Genomic DNA, 20,423 nt, shown 5'->3' with positions numbered 1-20,423 from the left:
TACCTACTATATGCCAGATACTTTTTCTTACAAGTATTAAAAAATGTATTATTAACAAACTGTGGGTGAAATTACGCAACACTATAAACACATTTTTCCACTTTTAAAAAAAAATTGTTTTTAATGTGTATTTATTTTTGAGAGAGAGACAGTGCGTGTGAGCACAAGCTGGGGAGGAGCAGAGAGAGGGAGACAGAATCCAAAGCAGGCTCCAGGCCCTGAGCCGTCAGCCCAGAGCCTGACACGGGGCTCGAACTCACAGACCACGAGATCATGACCTGAGCTGAAGTTGGATGCTTCACCGACTGAGCCCCCAGGCGCCCCTCACATTTTTCCACTTTTGAAAGACGTTTTGCTCTTTCGGGTAAGAGAGGGCAAGGGGGAAAAAGGCAAGGTATCTTTTACCTTCATACTGTGGGAACGATACTCGCGCCCGTCCATTTCCGACAGCTGGCGTTACTGTTGTCCTTGTGGATAAGCACATACCAAATCCTCTTAGTTATTTGGATGTTCGTCTCACAAATCATAACTTGCTTGTAGCACGTTTATGCCGCTTCAGGAAGATCTCTTCAGAGGATGACATCAGATCGCTGAGATTAAATTCAACGTCGAAGGTGGGTTTTTTCCCCAAAATAATTAAGGCAACGAACAGGGCAAGTTTCGCCGTTATTCCCTTGATCTGGTAGGTGACACCATCTTCAGGATGTCTGTACTCAAAGCAGTGAACAACAACATCATGGCCAGAAAATGTCATGTGACTCTGGTGGTAGACCCGCGGATGCAGGAAATATTCCAGAGGCACCAGGAACACCTTCTTCACCTCATCGGGATTGGGCTGGGCCTGGAACTTGTGGTCTATGAATCCCACAACGGGGGTTATCAGCGTATCTCTCTGAAAGCGGAAAACAAAACACACGAATTAAGAAGTGAAGAGGGAATTGTTTCAGACGCTAAAATCCTGCCACGTCTAGGAAAATAAGAGAAGAGTCCAGAGCGGCCAATCACATAAGGTGGGTAGGGACGGAGGGGGAATTTGCTCCAGACATGAGCTTTATGCTCCCCGTGAAATGGGGGGGCATACATGGGCAGTATCTGTGAAACGACTCTGAAAATGTTCTTTTGTGAACATACCGGCATCATCTTTGGCAAGGGCAGCCTGGCGACACTATAAAAACGTGGTCCCTTTGACCTCGCAAGCGCATTTGCGCAAACGTATCTGTATGATAAAGTCCTACCAGTGAGTCAAGATGCAAGACCGAGGCATTATCTGCACTAGCCCCAGGGTCTGAAGTTTCCACTCATCCGCTGACGGACGTGCAGCATAGGTCAGTTAGGAGGGTATCTGTGTAAGGGGATACTCTCGGCCTTAAAATGAATGTGATAGACACCACCTGTCCCCATCAGTACAGACAAGGACGTGCCCATCTGATCAATACACAAGTCCAGTGACATATCAACTATGGCATAGACCCAATTATGGGGAATTATACTTATTACATATGAACCAGTTTACATAACATAGATGTTTATGTATGGGAGGGGGGATTTCTATTTATAACCACAACTGCTTGCAAAGGAATGCAAAGTATCGTGGAGTGAAAGGCCCCACCGGGAACCTGGAGGGTAAGCCCCGGGTTCAGGTAGGAGCTGCATAAGAAGAGAAGAGCTGCGTATCCTTGAAACGGAAAGCGAGAGAAGTCTAGCGCTCTTGGGGGGTGTCCCGAGAGAAAGCGGCCGGGAGAAGCCAGGGGTACACTGGGAGACCGACCCAGGACACCAGGATACACAGGCCAGTGGAAAATTTCTCAGGGGAGCGAGAGCTGAAACATGTTTCAGAGCGGTGATGACTCAGACCATTAACGGAATTCATGGTGAAAGTCAACTGTGCGGACCAGGAGGGGAAGGTGGCAGCACAGGCCTTCACCGTCCTTTGGGAGGAAAATCTGGGGTCAGAAGTGGCCCCAGGGCCGAAGCAGTAACCACCACCTGGCCCCGAGTGGATGCTCAGCCTCTCGGGCCACGGGCCCCCCAGAAGTGCTCTGAGACATGACACGTTCAGATACAAGTGATTTCTGAAGGAGGAGCTCCCAGGAGGTGCGTGAGGCAGGGAGGAACCCGGGCAAGGGCGGCTGCGGCCGTTCACGTCGCAGCTGGACTCTGACGACCCTCAGCACGGTCGCCGGTGAAGGGGCGCCTGGCAGCGTGAATTCTCGGGCCCTCCAGGCTCTCTGTGAGCAGGGGAAGGTGGCAAGCTGCGGGTGTGAGCTTTCAGACATACAGTAAGAGGGATAAGAAAGGGTCTGGAAGAACCCGGAGTGTTCGTCCAGGGCGCATCTGTGGTTGCTGTCACCATGCCGTGACCGCAGCCTCAGGGGCCCTGGTCTCGTCTGCAGCACCCTCTCCCTGCTTCTTCACGACAGCCTGACCTTGAGGAAGCTTTAACAATGGAAATCAGAGACCTGAGGAAACCTGCTCAAGGTCAAAGCCGGCTAATACTTGGCAGGAACCAGGATTCACCTGGCCTGCTGCCCACGCTGTAGAGCAGAACACTTATGTTCGGTGAAGACACAAATGTTACCCTATCTCCGAGTGGCACACCAGCCTTGCACGTGGCTTACACACGCTCTGGAGAGTTCTCAGCTGCAGCTCGGACTTAAGCTCTTGCTGAGGGCTGAGCTAGGGACACAAATGCATCCTTACTCTAAGGGCCAAACCGTTACAGGCACGGGTGTGAACGAGCAACTTAGCGAGGCCAGTGCTGGCCCCTGGACCAGCGTGTCCAAGCGTGAGGAAATTGGTGGGGAAAAATATCAAAGCCACGAAGGGAGATAACAGTTTGAGACTGAATGATTCAGAAGGGAAGTCAGGCACGTTCAATGTGGTTCAAGTTTAGAAAAGTGAGAGACTTTGGAAATCAGTAAATGAAGGAGCATCTTTGGACACCCGGTTCCTAGACACGGGTGTCCATCTTGGAAGGAAGAAAGATGGCGGGTGCATGGCGGACGTTCTAGGACCAAGAAAAGACTGAATTTCGGCCACCTGCTGGGCTGGAATCCCGTGGAGACTGGCTTAGGCTGTGGAAAAGGGGAAAGGCATGCTTCTGGGTCTCTGGAGGAAACCACATGCTGTTTTTTTTCAATGTTTATTTATTTAAAAAAAATTTTTTTTAATGTTTTTATTTATTTTTGAGACAGAGAGAGACAGAGCATGAGCAGGGGAGGGGCAGAGACAGAGGGAGACACAGAATCTGAAGCAGGCTCCAGGCTCTGAGCTGTCACCACAGAGCCCGACGCGGGGCTCGAACTCACGGGCTGTGAGATCATGACCTGAGCCGAAGTTGGACGCTTAACCAACTGAGCCACCCAGGCGCCCCAATGTTTATTTATTTTTGAGAGAGAAAGAGAGAGACAGAGCATGAGCCGGAGAGGGGCAGAGAGAGGGAGACACAGAACCCGAAGCAGGCTCCAAGCTCTGAGCTGTCAGCACAGAGCCTGATGCAGGGCTCAAACTCACAGACTGCAAGATGGTGACCTGAGCTGAAATCAGACATCTGACTGAGCCACCCAGTCGTCCCAAGCCACCTGCTCTTAGAAACATGCCCGGAAGGGACATGCCACTGGAATGCACCGAAACGTTTACAGGAGTTGAAACTGCAGAGATGGCAAAGTGAAGGAGTGAACGGAAACGTAAGGGCCACAGACAGAGAAAAAGAAGAAATGTCTCCTGAGACTTTTGCAAAGAGAAGTACACACACGTTTGACGGAAAGACCACTGGGGTGGGCTCAGAGGGCCACAGCCTGCCTTGGCGGGGGGGGGGGGGGGGGGGGGTTAGTGCAGGGGTGGGAAAAAGCCAACAGCACCTGCTCTAGCTCTGACACCCAGAAACATCTCCAGACATTGCCACGTTCCCTGGGGGACGAGATCGCCCCTAGGTAGGAGGCACTGAATTAGATCATGCTTCTAAGTGTTTAACACATGGCATTTTTGTGCTACATTTAAAAGAACTGCAAGGCTCAAAGAACAAAGCAATCCTCGCCAGCACTTCCAAAGACAGTACACCCTTCCAGAAAGCCCTGTGTTCCTCCTCATTTCTTGATCATGTGACTGGCATTATTATATCAAGAGCTGGTCATTGTAGAAACATCCGGCCCCAGGAGCGTCTGGCCCACAGAAATCTCCTGAGACCCAACACACTCCTGTGAACACTGTTGTATTCCACCGCTCCGGGCAGAACTCAGTAGTTCCCGGGCACCTTGGAAATGGAGTTCCTCTCACTGGGGCAACTTTTAACCATTACGGTTCGATCTGGCAATAGAGTTTTAATATAAATCCCCAAAACGTGCTGGAGGATTTTGCAGATGCCAAGTGAAAAGGGTTCCCCGTAGAGAGAACAGAGCTGCCTAGAAAGTAATTAAGTAATTGACACATTTCTTGTCCTAATCCCACATTTTCCCCTCTTAGTTAGGAAGCATTTATTTGAGAGGCCATTAGCTTCTTCTCAACTCAATCTCCCCCGAGTGGTGACCTTTCTGTTTTTCAAATGGGCCAGATTAAGATAGATGTCTCAGCATCATTGATTGTGACAAGGCTGTACCACCAAGACTTGAGGCCAAATGGAACAAAAAGAATGGTCTAACCCACGGGTGTTCTGATTTGTATGCATCAGTGGGACTCTCCTCCCGAAATAAAAATTTACCTGAATGCCCAATGTATAAAACATACAGCTCACACCTACCTCCGATACCTGGTTGGAGCACACTACCTTTGTGGTATTCTTCCCCCGAGCCCATAACCCCAGCCTACCCACGAAGAAAATATCAGATAAATCCAAATGGAGAGGCGTTCTACAACATATTTGACCAGTGCACCTTGAAAGTGTCAAGATCGGGGCACCTGGGTGGCTCAGTCGGTTAAGCGTCGGACTTCAGCTCAGGTCACAATTTCACAGTCTGTGAGTTTGAGCCCTGCATCGGGCTCTGTGCTGATGACTCAGAGCCTGGAGCCTGCTTGGAATCCTGTCTCCCTCTCTCTCTGCCCCTCCCTCACTCACACTCTTTCTCTCTCTCAAAAGTAAATATTAAAAAAAAAAAAAAAAACCGTCAAGGTCATGAGAATAAGGAAAGTCTGAGAACTTGTCACAGAGCACAGACTAAGGAGACATGACAAGCAAATACAATATGATGTCCCAGATGAGATCCAGGGCAGAAAGGAGGACATTAGTAGAAAAATTGGTAAAAGGCAAATAAAATGTGGAATTTAGGTAACAGCAATGTAATAACGTTGCTTTCTTAGTTGTGACAAATAGACACCAGGGATGCAAGATGTTAACAATGAGATGAAGTGGGGGCAGGATTATGAGGACCCTTCATAGTATCTTTGCAACTTTTCTGTAAATCTGCAGCTATTCTGACATTGCAAGTTTGCGTTAAAAATTTTAAAGCGATAAAATAATGCTGGTATCGGGGCGCCTGGGTGGCTTGGTCGGTTAAGCGTCCAACTTCAGCTCAGGTCATGATCTCACGGCCCGTGAGTTCGAGCCCCGCGTCGGGCTCTGTGCTGACCGCTCAGAGCCTGCAGCCTGTTTCAGATTCTGTGTCTCCCTCTCTCTCTGCCCCTCCCCTGTTCATGCTCTGTCTCTCTCTGTCTCAAAAATAAATAAACTTTAAAATAATGCTGGTATCCAAATACAAATTTACGTTTACTCCTTCTAAAGTCCATTAGTAAATAGTCATTAAGTTCATAAGAAATAAGATCAGGCTAGATCAGCTCCAGAATTCATTTTGCTGCATTTATGGGTTTTTCGTGTATACTATTCAAGAAATCCTTAAAAAAAAAAAAAAAAAAAAAGGGGGCGCCTGGGTGGCTCAGTCGGTTAAGCGTCCGACTTTGGCCAGGTCACGATCTTGCGGTCCGTGAGTTTGAGCCCCGCGTCGGGCTCTGGGCTGATGGCTCAGAGCCTGGAGCCTGCTTCGGATTCTGTGTCTCCCTCTCTCTCTGCCCCTCCCCCGTTCATGCTCTGTCTCTCTCTGTCTCAAAAATAAATAAACGTTAAAAAATTTAAAAAAAAAAAAAAAAAGAAATCCTGACTCGTACAGAAATGTAGTCACAAATAGTAATAGTTTTTGAACAGCCTGCCTGGCGATCTCAGGGTACTACTCAATGAATATATGGAAAAGAAGCCTGATTCCATGCTATGTATCAAAATGAGTATGTTTAGGGGTGCCTGGGTCGCTCAATTGGTTGAGCATCTGACTTCGGCTCAGATCATGATCTCACGGCTTGTGGGTTCGAGCCCCACGTCGGGCTCTGTGCTGACAGACTGGGGCCTGGAGCCTGCTTCAGAGTCTGGGTCGGTCTCTCTCTCTCTCTCTCTCTCTCTCTCTCCCCCTCTCTCTCTGCCCCACCCCATTTGCACTCTGTCTCAAAATAAATAAACTTAATAATTAAAAAAAAAAGTAAAAAAATAATAAAACTGAGCATATTTAGGACAAAGGTGATGCACTGGTGGCCTCCAAGGGGTGAAAATTTGGTATATAGCATGCTCACGTGTGTGGTGGTTTTTCAACAGAATTCTCAAAAGAAACGCTGACCGGTGCAAAGTAAATGGAAACCGAATGCTAAGGAAAGAACTCTGTTCTGTGAACAGGGTTCCACAGAAACCATTTTGAGACCCACTGATGCAGTTCGACCCGTTCATTTCTGGATGGTCAAAGAGAGGCCCAGATGGGCAACGGAGCTTTGCCCAAGGCCACTGAGTTCACGAGGGGCAAAGTCCGCATGAGAACCAGGCTCCTGACTCTGTGTTAGGCGCCGTCGAGGGTCACGGTTGGCCACGCGTGGAATGCTGAGACAGTGGATCTGCTGGGTGCTCGGAGTCCGAGCCACCCAGATCCACCCGACACTCACCTCAAGCAGATACGGCACCAGGCGGCAGACGACCTCCACCTGACCGGGGCACAGCCCCACTTCCTCCTGGGCTTCCCGGACAGCCGTGGCCACATCATCCACATCTGTGGGTTCACACTTGCCTCCAGGAAAGCAAACTTCTCCAGGAGACCTGCGTAGCTGGGAATTGAAAGGGCAGAGTCGCAATGCGGGATTCCCACTCAGGCACTGTTCACTCACTCAGCAAGGATTTACTGAACTTGTGTCACAGACCGGTCCCACCACCCTGGTGGGAGTAAGCGGAAAGAAGACTGCCCCACCACACACACACACACACACACACACACACAAAAAAAAGAAAGTTTTTACTTGAATCCTTTTAAAACATGAACTTTGCGAACTCCCTTTACTTGTCACCGTTCTCAGAAAAATCTGTATCTGCCCAGAAGATACAGATTTACATGGACGGGGGAAGAAAAGCGGGAGGGGTGATAAAAAGGGCACTGTGATCAGCAGATAAGCTTTACTGAGTCCCACCATGTTCTGGGCATGTTGCTTCACAGGAGCCCTCAGATCGGCTCCACATGCTGTTTTTTTTTTTAAAGCATTTTTTTTTAATTGAGATGAAATTCACATAACATGAAATGAACCATTTTAAAGCGAACCATTCAGTGACATCTAATACATTCACAGTGGGGTGTGAGCACTGCCACTACCTGGTTCCGGAATATTTTCATCCCAGAGGGAGACCCTGTACTCACTAAGCAGCTGCTCCCCACCCCTCCCTACCCCGCCCCTCCTTTCTGTCTCTAGGGATTTACCTACCCCAGGTTATTTCATATACATGCAATCATATGACATGTGACCTTTCGTGTCTGGTTTCTTTGACTTAGCATAATGTTTTAAAATTTTTTTAATCTTTAAGTTTTCAACTGAAGTATAGTTGACATATAATATTAAATTAGTGGCAGGTGTACAATATCGTGATTCAACAATTATATATACATTACACCGGAGTGAGGTTTTCACGCTCTTCTGTGTTGTACCATGGCATATCAGCGCTTTTTCCTTTTCATGACAGAACGGTATTCCACTGTATGTATATATCACAATTTGTTATCTTTTCCAAAATGTTTTTTTTTTTTATTTTAGAGAGAGAGCACAAGCGGGAGACAGGGGCAGAGGGAGAGGGGGAGAGGGAGAGGGAGGGAGAGGGAGAGAGGGAGGGAGGGGGCGAGGGGGAGGGAGGGGGCGAGGGGGAGGGAGGGGGGAAGAGAGAGAGAGAGAGAGAGAGAGAGAGAGAGAGAGAGACTCTTAAGCAGGGTCCACACTCAGCTCAGAGCCTGACATGGGGCTTGATCCCATGACCCTGGGATCATGACCTGAGCCAAAACTGAGAGTCGGATGCTCAACTAACCAGGCCACCTAGGTGCTCCCACAAGTTATCTCTCCAGCCATTTGTGGATATATAAGCTACTATTCTATTATCACTTCCACTTTTTGGCAAGGGAATTAAGCTCAAAGAGGTTAAATAACATGACCAGGTCACGCAAGGTACGCAGTGGAGCGTTTACTTCTCCATCCTGGCTCTTAACCAGCATACCAGCATTAATTAAGGGCTTACTAAAACACAGGAACTGTGGCCACCTGAGCCATTAGCGGTGACAAGTGGGGGTGCCTCTGCGTCCCTCTGCACATGCACGTGAAAGGACAGGAGTCCCTTCTCCCTGCACTGCCCCTTTCACCTTCATCCTTGATCCCATGCCTTCCTGACTTCAGAACTGAGGCTCCGTTTGTAGCATCCTCCCTTTCTCTTGTCTCTGTCTTGTTATGAGTTCTCTCCTATCTTGGCCAGAGGTGGGGAAGCACATCCCCTCGTGCAGGACCAAACTCCTCAGCAAATGTGACCTCAACTTCGTGGACACTCACTCCTGCCCAGTGCCCACCATCCTCTCTCTACTCAACTGTCGAGGAGGCCTCAGGGTCAGCAAGAGTCCCGGGTGGGCCTCTTCTCAACAGGGCACCGTGGGGGTGGGGGGAGGGAACGTCCTCCACAGACCTCCCAGGGTCAGGTACCTCCCAAGGTCACAGGGCCAGTCACAGGAGCTAGCGGCTGAACGTCATGGCACAGGGCCTGGCCCATGTGAAATATTTGTTGACATCAACTTGCAAGGTCAGTTCATGATGTTTAGAAGCTAAATCAAAAGGTCCTGTTGGCATTTTTAGCACCAGGGCCAATATATCTGTGTAAGAACAAGCCAGACGCCATTATCAATTCTGCAGCATTCCAGAATTGAAAGTCCTATTTGAGCAAGCTTTTTAAAAAGCAAAAGGAAACATTTTAAAGTTCTTCTCTGCTAACAAATCAATAACACTGCAGGAATTGCCATAGTACACAGAAATCGCACACATCTTCGTATCAGGGTTATGAGTTGGTGAAAACAAGGTTGAGGGATATGTTTCTACCGTCTTGACAATGACCACCCATTCGCCCAAGAAAGAGACGTCCTGTAAGATCACCTCTGAAAGAAGTCCTCCATTGTGTTAGCTCATTCAGCATCAAAGCGATACGGGCAGAAGGCACTTACAGGGAATCGTCGGCTTTGACAGAAATACTGGCCTGATGTAATGGGTTATTCTGAATACTCCTAAGAAAATGCTATGCTGTTTTCAAGGAACAGACACATCCACAAAAATGATTATTCACAAACTGTCAGCACCAAAAAGGCCCCTATCAAAGTACGCAAGGTTTCCATCTTTCTTTTTTTTTAAAAATTCTTTAACGTCTATTTATTTTTGAGAGAGACAGACTGGGAGCCGGGGAGGGGCAGAGAGAGAGAGGGAGACACAGGATCTGAAACAGGCTCCAGGCTCCGAGCTGTCAGCACAGAGCCCGAGGTGAGGCTCACACCCATGAATAGCGAGATCACGATCTGAGCCAAAGTCGGACGCTTAACCGACTGAGCCACCCAGGCACCCCCTCTTTCTTTTTAAAACCATAACATTTTTTCTTAAATAAAACCTTGTGGAATTCTCTTCAGAAGCCAAATGAGGTTGCAGGCTGATTTCCTAAAACTTCAGTCCACGTTTTGTTGTTGCCTTTCCTCTTGTCTGTCTCAAGTCCTGAGAGCTGGGGGCAGAGGGAGGCAAGGAGAGAGGGGGACAGAACAGGGGAGAGAAGAGGGAGAGGGAGAGCTTCTTTACCCTCCAAACATTACGCACTGTTTTCAGTCCTATTTTGAGAATAGAAAACTGAGGCTCACAGAGATGAAGAACTTTGCTGTAGGTTCCGGAGCTAGGACGGGAGCCCACACGGAAGCAGGAGGGATTGAGGCAGGCACCCCTTCCCCATTTACTGGTGGGAAACCCATGAGCCTTTGCATGCATGACTCCAGGGAGGGGTGCAGCTCCAGTAATGCCTGGGAGGGAAATTCCTTGCCCTCCAGAGGCAGATAGGATATAGTCGGATCTAATTAGACTTAAACTTTCTTTATTTTTGTTAATTTTTTAATGTTTATTTAATTTTGAGAGAGAAAGAGAGAGGGAGTGAGTGGGGGAGGGGCAGAGAGAGAGAGGGAGACACAGAATCTGAGGCAGGCTCCAGGCTCTGAGCTGCCGGCACAGAGCCCCACGCAGGGCTCGAACCGATGACCTGTGAGATCATGACCTGAGCCTAAGTTGGAGACTCAACCAACTGAGCCACCCAGGTGCCCCTCAATATTCTTTTTTAAAGAAATGTGACCATTGCACACCAGACTTTATGGTCTAAGATGATTCTCCTGTAATTATCAACAGGCAAAGCTATCTGGGTGATACAGAACTTGGAGATCCATTTCGGTCTTGCCTCGGTTTTCTACACTAGTTTGTCTCCTTGTTCAAAAAATATATTGAAGTGCTTCTTTGTTCTTTGGCAGAAATGAGAACAGACCCAGTCCCCTGGTTTCCAGTTGGGTTTCTCCTGTTGGAACCTGGATTTTCATTACCTCCTGTGTTGATGTGATCGTTGCCTGACCCAGATCCAAAAAAACCCACACGAGTCTAGGGGCGCCTGGCTGCCTCAGTCAGGAAGAGCCCACGACTCTTGATCTCGGGGTCGTGAGTTCCAGCCCCACATTGGGTGTAGAGATGACTTAAAGAAATAAAACTAAAAAAAAAAAAAAAAAAAAAAAAAAGAAGAAGAAGAAGAAGAATCCATACAAGTCTAATCCCAAACCCACAAAACTTCAGCTGATTCCTCAGCTTTCTTTGTCCCCCTGAGGGGATACTGTTCGTTGTCCTGCTTAGAAAGCCATGGCTATTATGGCCCATTTTCATTTTTGTACTTGGATAACTTTGAAGTCATTGCTTCCCCAATTTTACCTCAGAAGTACCCCAATAGAGGGACGCCTGGGTGGCTCAGTCGGTTAGGCATCCGACTCCGGCTCAGGTCATGATCTCGCGGTTTGTGGGTTCGAGCCCCGCTGACAGCTCAGAGCCTGGAGCATGTTTTGGATTCTGTGTCTCCTCCTCTCTCTGCCCGCACCGCCCCCCCCCCATGCTCATGCTCTCTGTCTCTCAATAATAAATAAACGTTAAAAAAAAAAAAAGAAGTACCCCAACAGCAAAGGAGAATGACTATATCCAGGGGGTGTACCCATGGAAACTCCATTCTTAGCCCAACACCTCTTTAAAGTACAACAGTTTATCTTAAAAGCCCAGGCCGCGTGTGCTAACAGTAACAATGGTGGCGGCTGAAACTTACCGAGTCCTTGCCAAGCAAGAGGAGGGTTTAGGTGCTCTGTGTTTGTTTCCCTGGGAAATCCTTCCTGGGTAGCCCCACAAAGCAAGTACTAGTGGTTTGTCCTCATTTTGCAAGTAAAGAGACTGTAGCACAGAGAGGGTAAGTAACTAGACCAAAGACACACAGCTGGCCAGGAGAGAGCCTGCGTTCAAAGGCGGGCAGCCAGCTTCAGGGCCCTGGCTGTTCATTTCTGTGTTCGAGAATTTTCTAGTGGCAGTGGCAGTTGTGGCCCCCAACCCTGCCAGGGCAGGGACGTCTGGAGACACCTGTGGTTGTCACAAAGGGGTGTGTGTGTGTGTGTGTGTGTGTGTGTGTGTGTGTGTGTATTACTGGCACCTAGCGGGTAAAACCCAGGGATGATGCTAAACATCTCGCAGTGCACAGAAGAGCTCCTACAACAAAGAATTATCCAGCCCAGATGCCAACCAATACAGCTAAGGTTAAGAAACCCTGACCTAAAAATATTTCAAACTACTTGCTAATTACTTATTTTTCTTTCTAAAACTTCTCCAAAAACTGCCATGCTACCCTGCGGCTTCTTGTCCCCCTGAACATCACAATCTTCAAAGTCCATTTGAGAATCCATGGCCTCAAAATGCATCCAAGTGACGGATTTTGGTGGGGTTTTCGAAGGTCCTGGAACTTTAACGGCAGGGACCTTTCTGTCACCTACCTTCTCCGACCGGAGGGTGAACAACAAATGGAGTTTTCCTTCTTTCACCAGCAACGGTAAAAGGACGGAGTATTTGTCATACGACAAATGAGAATATCTGGTCCCAGCATCATGCTCTTTTAAGCGGGCCTTCGCATCATCTATCAGACTGTTTCTGAAATGGAAACAAACAAAACACTTCAGTAACCAGAGTTGTGGGAAAAAGCTCCCAGTCCTGCCTATGTTTCTGTTGTGTTGTGCATCTCGGAGCTTACCAGGGCTGACTCTCACTGTATTTGTCGATAACATGGCAGGAATAATACTCTCACCCCAATTGCATGACTGTTGGCAAGATAAAATGAGCAAAAAAAAAAAGGCTAAGAATACAGTTTAGTGCATGGTTTCACTTTGGAAATTAAGTAGAAATCATGGTAAAAGATTCTTTCAAAACTGCAACAGTTAAATGTTGCAATCCTTGATAATACTCCAGTAAGACAGGTTTGGTAAGCAGGTCGTTGTCATTAAGTTAGAACTCTCTTAGCCTGATCCTTATGTTATCAAACCCTTATGTCTTCAATTGCCTTAAATGTCCCAAAAATCTAGTGACAACAGATTCACCGTGTTACAACACAGATTGCTAGGCCCACCCCTAAAGCGTGACTCGGTAAGTCTGGGGTGGGGCCTGGAACTTAGTATCAAACTCCCAAGCAACTATGATGCTGATACCGTGGACCAGAGGAACCCCCTTTGAGAGCCATTACCTGACAATATGCAAGTATTTGGATTTGTAACCACATTTGGTGCCCCGAATTCACGACTTTGAATGTTCTGGTCTTTTTGACTGGTGTATTTTGTTGCTGGTTTGTGTAGTAGCTTAAATAGTGTCCCCCCAAATTCACGTCACCCAGAAGGCTCAGAATGCAACTTTATTTGCAAGCAGTGTCTTTGCAGGTGGAATCACGAGTCTTAAAATGAAATCATCCCGGATGTAGGGTGGGCCCTACATCCAATGAATGGCATACTCATAAGAAGAGAGGACATAGAAACACACACACACACACACACACACACACACACACACACACACACACAGAAGAAGCCAATGTGAAGACAGAGGCAGAGATTAGAGTGATGTGGCCACAAGCCAAAGAACATCGAGATCCATCGGAAGCTGCAACAGGCAGGAAATTCAGACGTCTGGGCTTCAGGACTATGGCAGAATGAATTTCTGTTGTTTTAAGCCATCAAGTTTGTGATACTTTGTTACGGCGGCCCTAGAAACTAACAGTTTGGTTTTAATTTTTCTCTCGGAAAGGCAATTTTGCAGAGTGGGAGAAGTCAGATATTTAAGGGGGGGGGCAGAACTGCTTGTAAAGTGTTTAGGAAGGACCTCTCCAGGCCTTGCTTTCCTCATCTGTGACCTGCTTGAAGGGATCTGTAAACACGTCGTGACTGCTGTCATAAATGTGTCCGGCAATAGGTGGGCAAGTTGTTTGGGGAAGGTGGTTTTTTTTGGGTTTTTTTTTTTTGTTTTTTTTTTTTTTTGCCTCTTTCTTCATGGCAGGATGCTCACTAAAGCTGGCTGGGTGCCAGCAGTGGATTTCAAAAACGACCAAAGGCCTTTCAGAACCACAGCAAGCGGGCACTGGAGGGGGCTCCTGGGTGTACCCCATGCACACAGGCCCACGTCCAGAAAACTGGCCCGCCAGAGTGTGCACTGGACCCACCGACTGTGGCTTTTTATGAGGCCCCAGAACCGATCAGAGGGACCAGCAGAAGCAAAACTGCAAAAACGTGTGTGTCCACATTAGGGGCTGGCTGGAATAACCACCAAAAAACCACCACCGTAGCAGCCACCCGGTTCTGAGCAAGGGTTCGTCCCACGCATTCCATGCTTTTCTCTTTCCGTCCCCACAACAGCCCGGGAGAGGTTAGGACTGGGTCCCGCCCGGGCTCAGAGAGGTTAGGTAACTGCCAGACCCTGGAGGTGGCCACCGCGGCCTTGAACCCGGAGCTGCCTGGTGCGGGCTCCTGGTTTCTGGGATGGAACTCCGGAGAAGCCCTAAGCTGAAGAGGAAAGGCGGCTGGGCAGGAGAAAGGGGTGCGACCCTGCGGGGCCGGGTGTGAGCCCATGGGTGCAGAGGCCCCGCGGCCCCGCGGGCGGCCCGGGAGGCGAGCGCACCGAGCGCGGGCTCCGCAGGTGGGTAGATGGGCGCGGCAAGAAAAGTCCCGGCCGAACGTCCCCGGCGCCGCGCTCGGGGTCGGCCGGGCCCTGCTCGGAGTGCCAGGGATCGGGGGACTTTACCTGACAGGCTCCGGGGAAGAACGAGCCGGAGACATCTCCCGGGCAAAGTTTGTTTCCCCACCGCAACTCCTAGCTCGCGCTCTGCCGAGTGGGCATGCGCAGAGCAGCCGCGACCTGGGGCGGGGAGAGAGGCGGGGCCTATGGCCTTAGGGGGCGGGGTGGGGCGGGGTGGGGCGGGGCGCAGGGCCAGGCCGTAAGGGGACTCGCTAAAGCAGTTTCCGCCCAGCTTCTTTTTTTTTTTTAATATATTTTATGGTCAAATTGGTTTCCATACAACACCCAGAGCTCATCCCAACAGGTGCCCTCCTCAGCGCCCATCACCCACTTTCCTCTCTCCCTCACCCCCCATCAACCCTCAGTTTGTTCTCAGTATTTAAGAGTCTCTTACGTTTTGCCTCCCTCCTTCTCTGTTTGTAACTTTTCCCCCCTTCCCTTCCCCCATGGTCTTGTCAAGTGTCTCAAGATCCACATGAGTGAAAACATACGGTATCTGTCTTTCTCTGACTGACTGATTTCAATTAGCATAATACCCTCCAGTTCCATTCACGTTGCTACAAATGGCCAGATTTCATTCTCTCTCTTTGCCAAGTAGTATTCCATTGTAGGTATAAACCACATCTTCTGTATCCATTCGTCAGTTGATGGACATTTAGGCTCTTTCCATAATTTAGCTATTGTTGAAAGTGCTGCTGTAAACATTGGGGTTCAAGTGCCCCTATGCACCAGCACTCCTGTATCCCTTGGGTAAATTCCTAGCAGTGCTATTGCTGGGTCATAGGGTAGATCTACTTTTAATTTTTTAAGGACCCTCCACACTGTTTTCCAGAGCGGCTGCACCAGTTTGCAAGCTCCTTACTCTTCCACAAGAATGGGGAGCCTATGAGAATTCTGAGGTTGAAGGAGGGAAATGCAGTGCAGGTGATTTAAAAGGATTCTGAAACCGCATTCACTGTTGCTAGGAGGTTAAGTTGGTTCGACTTCTCTGAACAGCAGTCTACAAATGTTTACTGAGCACCTACTATGTGCTTGGGCAGATCGCATAGCCAGCAAAAAGTCGCGTGGAGCCAGCCTGCAGACGAGTGCACAAGAGAAACGTGGATCAAGCCATTACATAGATAAAGCAGATGCCTTTGTCCTCGGAGAGCATATGAGGGAGAAACGCGAGTGAACCAGGTCAGAGAAGACTCACCAGAGAGAATGGACACCCGCCGTCCTCTAGAGCAGCTGTGCTCCATGTGTGGTCCTGGGACCAGAGCATGAGCATCACCTGGGCGCTATTAAAAATGTATATTCTGGGGGTGCCTGGGTGGCTCAGTCTGTTAAGTATTGGACTTAGCCTCGGGTCCTGCTCTCACGGTTGGTGGGTTCAAGAATGGCTTTGGGCTCTGTGCTGACAGCTCAGAGCCTGGAGCCTGCTTCAGATTCTGTGTCTCCCTCTCTCTCTGCCCCTCCCCACTCATTCATTTTCTCTCTCTCTCTCTCTCTCTCTCTCTCAAAAATAAATAAACGTTAAAAAAATAAATGAAAATAAAAAGTAGATTCTTGGGTTCCCCCCAGAGCTCCTGCATCAGAAGCTGGGGGTAAGGCCCAGCAATCCGGGCTGTAAGGAGAGTGGGATATTCAGAGAGCCCCTGATCTAAGGTATGTTTGGAAAGTAAATAAGGGGAGATGGTTCCAGGAAGAAGACTAAGTTTGTACAGAGACCCCAGAAGTGGCTGGAGAAGAGCGAGTGGCAGGGAGCCTGCTTTGAGCTGACACTCAGACATCAGACTTCAAAGACTGTCGGCCCAGGAGGTACACAGTAACTTTGGGGGCTCACAAAAATGTTCCAGTTCTAATTTCTTCAAAATTAGTTTTTTTAATGCTTATTTTTGAGAGAGAGAGAGAGAGACAGAGTGTGAACGGATAAGGAGTAGAGAGAGAGGGAGACACAGAACCCGAAGCAGCCTCCAGGCTCTGAGCTGTCAGCACAGAGCCTGACGCAGGGCTTGAACTCATGAACTGTGAGATCATGACCTGAGCCGGAGTCGGATGCTTAACCGACTGAGCCACCCAGGTGCCCCTTTAAATTCTTTTAAAATCAGAAGAAAAAAGATGGGTACAATAATAACCAATATGTAATAATCAATCGAGCCTGGGTTATATCCACTTTATACCAGTGCAGTCATAAAATATGTTATTATTATTTCATGGAGGAAGGGGTCCATGAAACCAAAATTGTCTAGAGCCCATGAAATATCACTGTGTGGCCCTCAGTCGTGGGACAGTTGAGCCATACTTCTTAAGACTTTTAAAACCCCTGAACTCAGATGTTCACCTTGCCAGTCCTGGCAAGGCTGAGAGTCCAAACTAAAAGCTTGTTGGCATCCAAATGATAATGTTAATGGCACCTTCACCCACATTAGTGTGAACTTAATCCTTTGGGCAACCACACAACAGAGAGCTATGTCCACAGAGAGTGATTTCCTCACTTTCCAGATTAGGAAATTTAAAAAAATGTCTTGGTGAGGTGACACAGCTAGAGTTCAAGATCAGACGGTTCTGACCTCTGTGCTCTTTTATTTTGACATCACTTCCCAGAGGCAAGTGACTATGAATTATGTGGCTCTGACTGTGAGTGAGGAGATAAATATCCAATACCCACCGTGTAGCAACTATGGGCTAGACATGTCTAAGATGGGGCCCCTTGACCTCTAAAGCCTCCTGGTCTATTGGGGGTGGTAATCAACATGATTCTCAGCTCTAGTAATGCACAGTATTCTCTCAGCTCTGTATGAGAGGGGATGGGAGACTGGTTCCGAGAATGAAATGGAGGGCTGAACACCACCGCCTGAGGATTTGATTTGTTCTTTGTTCAGGCGTCCTTTGTCTGAATCCTCGTTTTGAAGATGACTAAACTGTGGCTCAGCGTGGTTGAGTGCCTTGCTCATGGTCTCAGAGCAAGTAAATGGTGGAGCCGAGTTTCGAGCCCGTCCGATTAACTGCATCCGGCACTCCAGTGGGATTTGAGAGGTAGGTGGGATTTCGAGAGGCCCAGGTGGGGAAGTTGACATTCTGGGCGGAGGGAACAGCAGAAGGCAGCGTGGGAGGGGTCTTGCTCAGCATAGCACACGGGAACAGAAAGGGACATTTTTCAGAATGGATCTCTGGGAACAGATGAAAAGGCTTTGGAAGCCAAAACAAAATGGAGGTTGAACTTCTTCCAGAAGGGAGCAGAATAACAGGTCTGGGTTTCCCAGGAGATCTCTGTAGAAGCAGAGTGGGAATGAATTGAAAGTAGGGAGTGAAAGTAGGGGGGCGAGCAGGGGGCTCTTCCAAAAGTCTGGACCCAAGGGACAGAAAAAGATGCTTTGGACGTCCAGAAAAATTCACATAACCCCAACATGAGAAAGAGCGTGGCAGGGGTCCAGGTTGCTTTAACGTAAAATGCGGGCATCGCGAGACGCTTTGCTGTGTACCAAGGCCCTGTCCACAGCATCTTCTTTCAAGATCAGATATACTGCTGTAAAAACATTTCGTTTTTATGGCTTTTTAAGGCTGGAAGCCACAGCCCCAGGGAACATCACAAGGTGAAGTGCATCATAATAAGATTATATATGTATGGGTGTGGGTATATCTCTGCACCTGCGAAACAACACAGGCTTCAAGGTTAACGGGCAATGTCTTTTAGGGGAAATGGCTTGTCTCTAGTTTCTGCGCACACGTTTGTTGGTAGTGACATAATTCTGGAAAATGTGTAAAAGAGAGGCAAAGCTGTAACAAGGTCCAGGCCAGCCTGCGAAGCCAGCACCTCCCTGGTGTTTCTCTCAGAATCTGCAGCCCACCCATCTGGAACCTTTATTTGAGCAGCACCCCATGGCCAGGCCTGGGTGGCACAGAGATAAGAAAATACCAACCAGCCTTCAGGAGCAAAGGATACCTGGGGAAAAGACCTACGACAAACAATTAACTTTATTGCCACATGAGTGCTTTAATCCAGGAAAAGGGCAATGAATTCTGCCGGACACAGGCAGTGGGGTCCAAGTAGAGAAGGGAAACTACTGGGGAACGCGTACTGAGCATTATTCTCCTGGGAAATCTGAGTTTCCTCCATACCTTCAGTTTGTGGGAGGGGCTCTAAATCCTTAGAAGGAAGTCACAGGGGAGTGTCTCCCCAATGCATCCGATCCGAGTATACTGGCTACAACTGCTGGGTTGGGGATTTGCAAAGCAGACGCTTCCCACCCCCCCCCAACTCTGCCAACGCACAGCCCCATCCTCCATCAACTCTCCCCCACCCCGAAATCAGACAGAGTTAAGGAGCCACAGTCTTCCCCCACTTTTAAGGAGAGGAAGTTGAAGGAGTTCTTTGAGGACCGGGTTTCAATAGGAATTTGTCTGCAGATGGGACGGCGGGGTGGAGGGGGGGGAGCTCAGCATCAAAATCATTTGGGGGAAAGGGTGCTGCATGGACACCTCAGTGCCCCAGATCCCACTCCACAGTCACTTATCTCAGAGTAAAACCCACCCAGGAACGTACATTTCTTTTTTGTTGTTTAAGGTCTTAAAAATTTTTTATTTATTTTGAGAGAGAGAGAAAGAGAGGGAGCATGAGCAGGACAGGGGCAGAAAGAGGAAGAGAGAGAGAATCCCAAGCAGGCTCTGCACTGAACCCGATACGGGACTCAAACTCACGAACTGTGAGATCATGACCTGAGCCAAAATTGACTGAGCCAGCCAGGTGCGCCAGAGCATCTAGATGATTCTGTTGTAAAAGGTCGAAGACACTGGTTTAAGGGCTCCAAAGGGAGACGTTTGATATTGAGAAGATAATGCCCCCTCTCCTTGTAGCACTTGCTGATGTGGCATCCTCAGAGGAGACGACAGGTGGTGGCCACGAGTGCCAGTAACTACCACTTCTGGTGCCACTGGAACATTCTTCCTCTCTGGCCTTGGGAGCTGGCAACATGGGCAGATTCGTCTCAGGGGAGGCCCCAGGGGAAAGTTGAGTGATTGTTTTGTAGAAAGTGGGCTGGAGTGGACTGATCCCTACATCACGTGGTCCTTGCCTTTTTCTTTTCTTTTTTTTTTTCTTTTTTTTTTTTTTTGGACCCATTAGAAAGGAAAGAGTTTATGAGTTTGGTTCAGTACGTTCTCTGGTCAAGTGCCCATTCTCGGCTAGGCATGGAGTCGGATGTCAGAGACATAAAGACACGTATCAGTTGGTCCTTACTCTTGAGTGTTCGGTGTCAGATGTGGCGGTGAGTAGTCTCAGTCTGCACGAGGATCTCCTGGGGGCTGATTCAACATGGAGGCTCTTGGGCTGTGGCCTCGGGGATCCTGACTCAGGTGGGACCCAAGCATCTGCATTTGCATCCAGACCTTCGGGTAATTCTGTTCGGAGTGTACACTTTGAAAGGAGGAGAAATGGAACTTGAATCTGAAAATAAAATAACACGATACAATACAATTCGATTCAATTAAAAAATAGTGGAAATCAGCCAGGCCCAGGAAGCCTGGGTAGTCACGTCAGCCAAAAAGTCAATGACTTGAGACAGCCCTTGATTTCTGGCAGCAGGTGTGGACTATGAATTAAAGTTTAGGTAGGGGTTATAGGGAAATGCTTTTAGAACTAGATTATAAGAATGTGAATCGCTGAGAATTTATTTCCAGGCACCGCCAATGTGATTTTTCAAAGCAATTCATGGTGTTTTCATCCATGTTTAATTTTCATTGTGCAACAATAAAACAGATACATGCTCACGTGTTAAGATGGCTTCAATCTCTGTGTTTCCATGAGCCAGGCTGGCAAAACCCCACAA

General features: G+C 48.4%; 1 protein-coding gene across 1 annotated transcript; it reads right to left on the bottom strand.

The window, feature by feature from the left end:
* Positions 1 to 258: 258 nt before the first annotated feature.
* On the bottom strand, positions 259 to 14,693 carry NUDT7 (nudix hydrolase 7). Its single transcript, XM_047079267.1, has 4 exons — positions 14,623 to 14,693; positions 12,339 to 12,492; positions 6,907 to 7,065; positions 259 to 892 (listed from the first exon to the last, which is right to left on the bottom strand). The coding sequence occupies exons 1-4, from the start codon at positions 14,655 to 14,657 to the stop codon at positions 524 to 526; spliced, it is 717 nt and encodes a 238-aa protein (XP_046935223.1). The 5' UTR covers positions 14,658 to 14,693; the 3' UTR covers positions 259 to 523.
* Positions 14,694 to 20,423: the final 5,730 nt, after the last annotated feature.

This window comes from Lynx rufus, unplaced genomic scaffold (assembly GCF_022079265.1).
Source record: "Lynx rufus isolate CCGP_SWC_20201006 ecotype Redwood Valley unplaced genomic scaffold, mLynRuf1.p SCAF_16, whole genome shotgun sequence".
Classification (NCBI taxonomy): Eukaryota; Metazoa; Chordata; class Mammalia; order Carnivora; family Felidae; genus Lynx; species Lynx rufus.
The sequence above is the reverse complement of the archived record's forward strand: the minus strand, read 5'-3'. Positions and strand labels throughout refer to the sequence as shown.

Excerpts from the sequence above, each read along its gene's own strand:
- NUDT7 (XM_047079267.1), bottom strand. The coding sequence starts at position 14,657 with ATGTCTCCGGCTCGTTCTTCCCCGGAGCCTGTCAG. Across the intron at positions 7,066-12,338 it reads TCACCCTCCGGTCGGAGAAG|CTACGCAGGTCTCCTGGAGA; the intron begins GTAGGTGACAGA and ends TTCAATTCCCAG. Across the intron at positions 893-6,906 it reads TGGTGCCGTATCTGCTTGAG|AGAGATACGCTGATAACCCC; the intron begins GTGAGTGTCGGG and ends TTCCGCTTTCAG.